Consider the following 10385-nt stretch of genomic DNA (forward strand, 5'->3'; position numbering starts at 1 on the left):
CATTCACTCTGATCCCAGCAATCACCCTCCTTTCAATATCTTTCACAGTCATTCCATCCCTAGTAAACATACTTCCCAGATACACAAATTCCTTTACTTGTTTTAGTATAACTCTATTCACAGTGATTTCACATTAAGTCATACTTTCATTTCTTTCAAAAACCATCAGCCATCTTTCATCAGCAAATCGCTTCCCTTGCATGCATCGTAGACCTTTGTTACCAAGAATTGCAGTTCCTCTTTGTTGTTAGCAAGAAGCACGACATCGTCAGCATACAAAAGACAATTGACATTTAATTTACCCATTTTTGATCCCTTTCTTAAGCCTTTCAGTTCTTTCATGTAGTCATCGATGTACACGTTGAACAGCCATGGTGACATCACACATCCCTGTTTCACTCCTTTATGAATGTCAAACCACGATGTATATGTTCCGTTTACCCTAACACATGCTGTGCTGTCTTTATACAGAGAAGCAATAGCTCGTGTCAGATTTCTGCTCACCCCATACTCTGATAACACCTTCCATATTTTTTCTCTGTCAATTCTATCAAACGCTTTTTGCAAATCGACAAATGCACAGAAAAGCTTTTGGTTTTTAGCAATAAATTTCTCTGTCATGTTTCGTAAAGCAAATATTTGATCTATACATCCTCTTCCATTCATAAAACCGCTCTGAATATCCCACACTCTATCCTTAGTAACTTTTCTTACTCTCTCTATAAGTATTCTTCCATACATTTTGCCAACAGCGCTCAAAAGGCTGATTGCTCTATAATTTCCGCATTCCACCCTTGAACCTTTTCCCTTGTATAGAGGCATAACAACAGCCCTTCTCCAGTCTGAAGAAGTGTATTCTTCCTCTAAACATCAGTTAAAAAGCTTGTGCAGCCTTACAAAAATTATTTCACCACCCGCCTTTATAAACTCTGTTGCAACATTATCAAAACCTTGCGCTTTTCCATTCTTCGTATATTTGGCAGCACTTCTTATTTCTTCCATTCTTATCTCTGTCGTACCATCATCTGCATTTAAACTTACTTGAAGAGGTGCTGCAGTGCTTATATTTCCTGTATGTGTTTCATACACCTCCCCGAAGTATTCCTTCCATCTCGTTTTTATTCCACTATCATTAGTCACCATTTTTCCATCTTTTCATTTTATAGCTGTCATACATCCACTTTCATTTCTGTTTTGGGAATTTTTTACCGCTTTCCAGAATATCTTTATATTTTCTTGGAAGTTCTCGGTCATTTTGATTCCCTCTCTTTCTTTCAACAATTTCTTTTGTTCACACACACCTTGTTTCACTCTCTTCTTACATTTATCATATACGCTTTTTAATTCTGCATACCTACTACCAACCGCTTTATTCACTGTCAGCAGATTTAACCATGCTTCCTTCTTTTCTTGCACTATTTTCTTTATTCCATCGTCCCACCAAGCATCACCTTTCTTCCTTCCTTGTTTCGTTATACCGCATACTTCCATCGCAGATTCACACAAACCGTTTTTCAAACATTCCCATATTGCATCAATACTCATATTTTCATCAGTCTAAGATTTACGGCCCTTTTAAAATTATCTTTTATGCAGTCATTTTGGAGTTTTTCAACTTTGACTCTGGAAAGCGCCTGCATTTTGCAGGTCTTGGACCGTCATCCTTGAAACAAGATTACTCTTGATACCACCAAGAAGTGATCTGTTTCCATTTCGGTTCCTCTGTACACCCACGTATCAACTGTCACAGGCTTCAATCTAGAGTCAATGACTACATAGTCGACCATAGATCTTTCATTGCCTCTCTCCCACGTATACTGGTGGATTTCCTTATGATCAAAGAATGTATTTGATACAAAAAGATTTCATTCCAGACATACCTCTAGGAGTCTTCTTCCATTATCATTCTGCTTTCCATCCCCAAACATGCCTAGGGCTGACTCCATCCCATCTCTTCGAGTCTTCTTCCATTATCATTCTGCTTTCCATCTCCAAACATGCCTAGGGCTGACTCCATCCTGTCTCTTCGAGTTCCCACCTACCCATTCAAATCTCCCGCAAGTATTACTCTCTCACCATCTTTTTTTCCATTCATTACATTCATAACACTTTCCCAAAACTTATCCTTCTCAGATTCGCAGTCGGAATTTACAGGAGCATATCCTATTATTAAAATGATTCCTGACAATCCAATCTTGAATCTAGCAAATGGGAGGAACAACTTGACGGGTTGCGAGCCTCATCGAAGTTCTCCAAAGGCATCCTCCCGTTCTACCTGCCTACTTAATATTAATTATGCTACCCCTCATACTACTACTTGATTTTACACATGACCTATAATAAATTAATATAAATGACTTAAATAGATTATTCCTAAGACTTACATTATAAACATTCACAAAGTACCTTAACAGTAAAATTCATAACTGTCACTTATCACTATAGGAGTCATAAACTTAAAATTAATAGTGTCCGGCTTCCAAGGGTTACCGCCTGTGCTGTGGGTGCATTTGCACCCTGTGACTGCACCCTGATATTGTGCAAACTTCCCGCCCCTCACCTCGCCCCGGTCCCCGGTTTAAGCTTCACATGTTGCCAACCATCTTTGGAGAATTATGTTCGCTAGGGCACTGATTTTAACTCACGTCACACTTTAGACTTTAGACACTGTTTTTGCCCGTTGGAATAAAACTGTTTTATAAATGCACGCACTTTTTCTGAAGGATTACATGCTTATGCTAATTAGTTGAATTAAATTAACGCATCACACACAAAGGCCCTTCCTGGAATGCGCTTCGTGTCCCACAAAATATCGAGTCAAGGCAATCTTTACTTTATTTATTCACATATTCACTAAGACAATCTTTATTTCATACATAACACTTTGCGTTTTATTTTTATGTAATTTCAACACCTTACAGTTCAATTAATTTGGTTCACTCACTATTTAACTACATAATTTGTCGGAGCTACACACAAGTGCCACCGGCCAAGCCGGAAGCTAAATTTAATAATATTTAAATACGTGAAATTTCTTGGTAAAAGTTTATTTTCATTTTTACCCTTATTTAATAGTGCACAGAGCACTGCATGAATATACCAACAGTAGTGTATCTAACCCTTAATATAAAGTAGGCAAGATGGTCAGTATCTCTTAGATAGATACTGGTCCAGAGTATACCTAATATGAAATTTTACAGAGAAAAAGGTTTCGACCTAGTTGAGAATAATTGTACCAGAGACATCATACATTAGTAGCTTGACCCTCTGACCGCTTAGATAGACTTGTGTAAACTATACCTAACTTATTTTAAAAGATTATTTGCATTAGTATTGTAAAAACATCTTAGCTTTTATACCAACAGATAAGTACAGTAGAACTCCGTTTATCCGAACTCCAATCATCCCGATTACCAAATATCACACTCATTATCAGGAAATAAAAAATAAAGGATAAGTTATTAATTTTAATTTAATTTTGCAATAAACTTTGCTTGACATGTTTAAATGAGTTTTTAATGCGATTCCAATTCACTGTGTTATTCTAAAAGCAATAAAAACTGGCACCTGTTAATCCAGATAATTGGAGTTTTACTGTTTAAAACACTTTCTTTTTTGCATTAACTTAAGAATTTATCCAGATGATATTAAATCTAAATAATTTAAATAAGTAGGTTGTGTATTTATTTATGAGGTTTGTCCCTTTGGAAATATTGTTTCAAACATCAATTCATTTTATGCATTCTAACTTTCCATAAGTTTATTCTCAAACATAATTACAAATCTATAACAAAATCTCTGTTTCTCTCTCTCTTTTCGTTACAATACCCGGATTATTTCAAAGGAAACTCGCATCGCCTCCATTCATCGTGAATTACAGGGCCTCGACTAATATTTAAATGCGTTCATGATTCATTCGTATTAGAGGTTGACGCCCATAGTTTTTTGTTCAAGGAAGGTGATACACTGACAAGGTATAGTCTAAGCTTAACTGTGTTGCGCCGTTTATACCTGAGCAGTACCATCGGGTGGCCTCGAAGACATCGAGCTCTCTCAATAATTACTTACAAACTAAATACAATTAAATAAGAAAAATTGTAGTAATTATGTGTGGCATTTCTACGGGGGACACTTCCTTTGCTAACCTCTATGGGGAAATGGCATGTTGCTGGTAGTAGTAAATTCAGATTTTGTAGAAATAAAATATTTTTTATCTAATAGTGGGAACAATATAAATTTACTAATTTGTTTATGGGAACACAAAAATAAAGCGAATGTAGTTAAAGGCTAAATCATCATCAAAGTTAAATATTAACTTATAAGCCAAAGGTTAAAACATTTGGATTTTTATTTTCTTTTACTACTGTCACAATAATATTAATGGGGAATGAATGAATAAAAATATATGTATGGGCGCGTTTGAATAGGAAAATGACCAAGAAAGACCAAATAAACATTCAATCTAGTATGTTGTAAATTTTTATAAATCAGAGGGCAATGACTAGAAATATAAGAGTGTACCAAGACTATATGTTGTAACGTTCCATCCTCACTGCCTACCCCTACAGAAGGTATATAATTAAATAAGTTATAATTTATTACTAGTACTATGAAACTTGCGACACTGATTTTTTATTCTACATGCATTTTTTCATAGCAAATTGGTGGTGTTTTTTATCACTTTAAGAATAAATAAAATAATGGTTTGATGAAATATATATTTTACCTACTGTTAATCAATTAATAGAGTATTTTAGGACATTTATATTTTTAATTATTTTATACTTTTGTTACATTAATATAACTTTTTTTGAAACTTCAAAGACGGATGTTTGTAAAAACTTGTTCAAAGTACTCATTATAAAATATCTTGTGTTTGCAAATAAGAATACAATTGTGAGATAATGGGGTTTTAATCTGTCACGTTGTGAAATCTGTACAAATCATATTATGTATTTTTAATAACTTTCTTTTCTGTATGAAATGTTCTTTTAGTTAAAGAGTGTTTTTGATTGGCAGGAATTGCAGAAGCATAATGTGTCCACGGTGGTCAGAGTGTGTGAACCGAGCTATGAGACGGCTCCCCTACTCGCTAGAGGCATTCAAGTCAAGGATTTGGCCTACGACGATGGAACTTTTCCTCCCACTAATGTGGTTGAAGAGTGGTTCGAGACTCTTAGGCAAAAGTGAGTTATTGTACTCTTATTTAATATTGGATTTGTTTGGGCTTTAATAGTACATTTACAGCATGAGCTAATGTGCATTATTATCAAATACTTATGTGACACCATTATCGTCATTTGACGATTATTTAATTTATCAAGCGCTCTTCGAACAATTAATTCATATTAGTGATAAATTTTACAGAATTTAGTTTCTCGGTTTTTATTTTTTAGACTATTAATATTTTTGAAAATATCACATAACATACTGCAAATACCGATAAAAATATATGAAATGGATTTAGAAAAATGAATTGTGTTTTCAAAATCAAAATGAATATTGCGAAGAAACGTTTTAACACATAACATTAAAAATAAAATTATGAAAAAATATGTCCCTACAGAAACGCAACATGTTTGGCCTTTATAATTGTGACATCAAGATTCGTGATGTTGTTCTTTTTAAATTTATACGGTCACAAATTTACATGAATCATATCAGGGGCATAGGCAACGCAATGACTGTTTTCGCGGGAATTAAAAATTATAAATTTTGAAGTATTTTTTATACTAATTAGTAAAAAAAATAATTTCTTAACAGTATTTCATAAACCCTTGTAAATTTAAAATTTAAAAAAAATCTGACATTTCCTTATTACTTATAATAGCGAAATCCACATTTCTTAATATTTAATGAACTTGTATTACACATCATAGGGAAACTGCAGCAGATCATGCAGTTTTACAAATAGCATTGATATATGTATGTATATGGTTGAACTAAAAAATCTAAAAATAACTCGTTACACTACTTCTAATACAAAATGGATAAAGACTATTTTATGATTTCTAGATTGTTATTGATGTTTTATGTATAATTCCAGGGCTCAAGAAGAATCTGAATCATCTGTAGCTGTCCACTGCGTAGCAGGACTCGGTCGTGCTCCTGTAATGGTTGCTCTCGCTCTGATCGAACTTGGACTCAAATATGAAGAAGCTGTTGAGATGATTCGAGAGTAAGTTCATTTTATTCTAGGTTCATAACTCGAATCAACTTCCAGAAAAAAATAAAAACAGAGATGAAGAACATTTTTTAGAAGGGAATATCAAAGTCTAGGCATTTACAGGGCTTATGACCTGTCATTTGCCGGTTTAAGTGGCCAGTTTACACACTGTGTAACATTTGCCATTCTGCCTATATTTGTTCAATTCTTCCATCTGTTGATCTTTGTTAAGGTTATGAGCTGAAATCTTCACTGATGCGGGTGACATTTTGACCGAATTATTTCACCTGCATAAAACTTGAGAGTTATTAATAATAATGTTCTTCATCACATTATTATTAATAACTCTCAAGGGATTTCGAATCCAGATCTTCTCTACAAAAATTTAGATGGACTCGTAATATTGTTGATAAAAATAAAAACTCCATTTTTCAAAATCTTTAGATGATCTGATTTTAAATATATAAGTTTAATTAAATGCATGTCGCCAAAAAAAATGCACTCGGATAGCACTTTTTGGCCCTGAATGAATGCGTTCAAAATATTTCTGCGTTTCATTCGCACGCGGCAGTGCTTTTGCTCTAATTTAAAGGTTTAAATGATAATACCGCACACACAATACAATTATTGTTGAAGAAATCATAAAGGACATCCTGAACTACATTCCCAAATAAACGTCAATATAGCCGCCATTCGTTTTCTCTACGCAACAATATATAGAGATGTGTTATATTAATTTATACCTTATTTGTAGAGCCGCGGTTGGTACCCCGGTTGCTCTGTAACTGTGCACTTCACAATATAGAAAAGTCTCGCCATAAAAAAGATTATTCGTAACCTCATACTGCTAATTCGGACGCCCAACATATAATTTTTTTTTTTTAATGCCTCTTTTCTGAATATAACATCAGTTTATGACGCCACTCTTAGACACCGCATTATTCGTTAAAAAAAATTCTTTGCATTTAAAGAATACTTTTCTAAATTTTACTTTTAAATGTTTGAATAGATCAGTAAAAAAATAGTTTATTGTAACAAAAACTCCATTTTCAGTACATCGTGCGCGCAGTAAGATTTGAAACTGCCAATGGTTTAGTGCAAATTAAGGGAATTCTTTAAAGCTTCGTTTGATGAACTAAACAAAATCTTTTGGACAGATGTCAGTAGTAAAGATCGACGATTTCTTTATGCATAAGTTTTGCACTCTTCTAGTACCTTTTCGCATAGTTATCACGGGAATAACTTGCCACTAGTATACACGGTGTTTCAGGGCAACATTCTTCCTGGTAAACTTTTTTGAAAATCCTATAAAAAAATTTAAAAATTAAAAACATTATTGATTATAATTTGAAAATGGTGACAATCCTTAATATATCGGAATAGCATCCCTTCCACAAACCCCTACCTTTTCCCTACCCAGCCCCTTCAGCGTCCAATGTGTATCGCTTTGTTGGTCAAATACGTTTTTAATCTCAATTTTGTTTTTTAATAAAAAAAATTCATTTGGCTATTGTAAAAAATACACCATAAAAAAGTTTCACGGTAAGGCCTTGAAAAAAAAAACGTATATGACTCACCCACGTCCGATAGACTAATAAATCTAAGAGTATGCCTACTGAGGATTTATATATTGTAATAATTTGTTTCTACTTACAATGTGGTGCTCACTATTAACATATACCCATTTTTTTAATTGCAGCTATTCATTATAAATTTGCTGATTGTTTTATTCACCATTTTTTATTTATTGCAATAAAATATGAATTGATTTATAATTGCAGCAAACGTCGAGGTGCAATCAACGCTAAGCAGTTATCGTATTTGGAGAAGTATCGTCCCAAGTCCCGACTGAAGAAGAACGGCCACAAGAACTCTTGCTGCGTCCAGTGAGCGCTCCTTCTCCCACCGCACATAATCCGATATTCAATATTTCCAACAATCTGTCCCAGGTTACAGACCTCGGATCCTTCGTATAATATTGCAATAGTATTTGTCCATATATAACATAATAAATATAATCATCGCTATAATTAATCTAACAACCGTTGTCAATATTTAAAGTAGGAGGAAGTATCACTTGTAGAGAGATCGTTTGTCCGAAGCCATATTTGCTTTGTCTACAATATTCGCTTTCACATAATTAAAAGTAGGATCACAAGTGAATGTATATTGATAAAGTTTCTTTTATTGTGTATCTATAGAAACTGAAGAATTGTAAGTGATAGTTAATGAAAAGAATGCCACATCCTGTGTTCATAGAACAAAATATCTAGCTATTGTAAAGCAAATCTAATCAAAACCGTAATTATTACTATACATACTGTATGTTTATGGCTGTCCACGTATCGCAGAACCAACACTGGTAGTATTGAGAATTGTTCCCATATTTTACTTGTCCAAATACCATCCGGTCAAGGCAGATCAAATATCTACTCGTTATATTCGTGAAGTTAAGGTACCATCACTGCATGAAAGTAAAGTTGAGATTGTTGTATTTATAATAAGCATTGTGTGACATAAATCATTTACTGCATTAAGAATATGTATATTTTATTGCATTGAGTAGGTTTTCTAAACATCCTATTGGCACATGTGATGTGCTGATCGGCTTCTGAACTCCGACCAATTAGTCTTTAAAACTTTTAACCAACTCTGGTATATTTATTTAGGCATGAACTTAAATGCATATTTACAGACTACGGTGGTCGGTGTTCAGAAAAGGCCGGAAAGCACTGTTGTCAATAAATATGAAATATAGAATAAACACCTAATAATAATATTCACCGATGAATAGGATTCTTACCATTACATAAATCAGAGTCATTTTGGATGTAAAGATTTGTAGAATTATACGAACGTTGGGGAAAATTTGACAGATCTTATTTTATTAATAACTGTACTATGATTTCAAAATGCAGATTATATTTGTGACAAAAATATGTCATTTTTTGTGAAATTTATAATTAAGTCTTTTACTCGTTACATTGGATTAATTTTAATATGTTTTTTTATTATTTTATTCTTCAAAGTAAAAAAAGAAAATTGACTCGTGGATAAAATTTTGTGTCAATTTCACATACTTGTGAGACTAGCCTAGGAATGTGTAAAAACTCAAATTAAAAAAAAATGTTGAGATAATTTATTTAACGAGCTAGTAAATTATTATCCATTATCTGCTTTGCTCATTATCCACCTTAGTGATGCAGCCTACAGTCAGGATGGATCAGCCTGTGTCAAGTGTTATCAGAAGGCTATTCGCACCAGCAGTTACTCTTTCCATAAAATGAATTGTTTACTAAGCGCACTCGTTGAGTGCTGTGTATGATTTAATTAATAAAATATTTAGAATATAATAATAATAATCAGTTTTGTCTATAAAATGCTTCATGTGTTTTCACAATAAAAAAGTAAAGTGGCGATTTTCCTCAAATACATGTCTTTAATTTTAAATCCCTTAGTAATATAAAATATTGTGAACCTAAATTATCAAAAATATTCATTAAAGGTATACATAATATGTATAGAAAATCTCTTTAAGAAGGGCTTTTTAGGTTTTATGATCCGTCATTTCCCTGTGACCTTTGTAAAGAGGTTCTTCATCTCTGTTGGCATATCTATAAATCTTGATTTACTCACTGGTGGCTTAGATCGAATACTTCGAAATTTGAACTCAACAAAAATAATAACCAGATATTCCCCTAACGTGAATTACTAACATACCCAAAAGTAAAAAAAACTTTGGCTGAGAGGAATTTCTCTGTGGTATGTCCAAGGATCTTTAATTTACTGGATCAGGTGACAAAGGAGTCTAGATCCTTTTCAAAATTTAAATCTGGTTTGAGTAATTGGTTTGCTCGAACTGGAAAGGATCACTGTGATAGAATGTAGAATAACTGGTGAACGACCAATATTTATGTTCAAATGTAAAGTGTAATGAAAAATATAATGTATTATTGATATGTGTTGGGTATAAAATCGAACCACCTTATGCCTAATATTCTCCTTAAGCACTTACTCTCAATACTCAAACTCAAATTAAAGTTTGGTGTTCTGAGCTTTGGTAAAGTGCCAAGATTCGCACCCATATAGGAGTACTGGCATTATACAAGAGTTGAATAATCGGCATTTCATTTTGACCGAGTATAGACTAGAGTTCCAGATAACAGGCATCATGTTAAAAGTTGCTCTAGCAATTCCTAGGCGTGTTGCGAGCTCTTTG

General features: G+C 33.4%; 1 protein-coding gene across 3 annotated transcripts in view; it reads left to right on the top strand.

Annotated features, from left to right (window-relative positions):
• PRL-1 (protein-tyrosine phosphatase 4A family member PRL-1) overlaps positions 1 to 9596 on the top strand; it is a 117570-nt gene extending 107974 nt beyond the window's left edge. For all 3 annotated transcript variants that reach the window (XM_088228869.1, XM_088228870.1, XM_088228871.1), the window contains 3 exons: positions 5020 to 5186; positions 6047 to 6178; positions 7948 to 9596. In XM_088228869.1, coding sequence (XP_088084995.1) covers positions 5020 to 5186; positions 6047 to 6178; positions 7948 to 8056 — 408 coding nt within the window. In that variant the 3' untranslated portion in view covers positions 8057 to 9596. The remainder of the gene's footprint in view (positions 1 to 5019; positions 5187 to 6046; positions 6179 to 7947) is intronic.
• Positions 9597 to 10385: the final 789 nt, after the last annotated feature.

This window comes from Micrasema longulum, unplaced genomic scaffold (assembly GCF_059751315.1).
Source record: "Micrasema longulum isolate JH-2025_06_02 unplaced genomic scaffold, ASM5975131v1 h1tg000611l, whole genome shotgun sequence".
Classification (NCBI taxonomy): Eukaryota; Metazoa; Arthropoda; class Insecta; order Trichoptera; family Brachycentridae; genus Micrasema; species Micrasema longulum.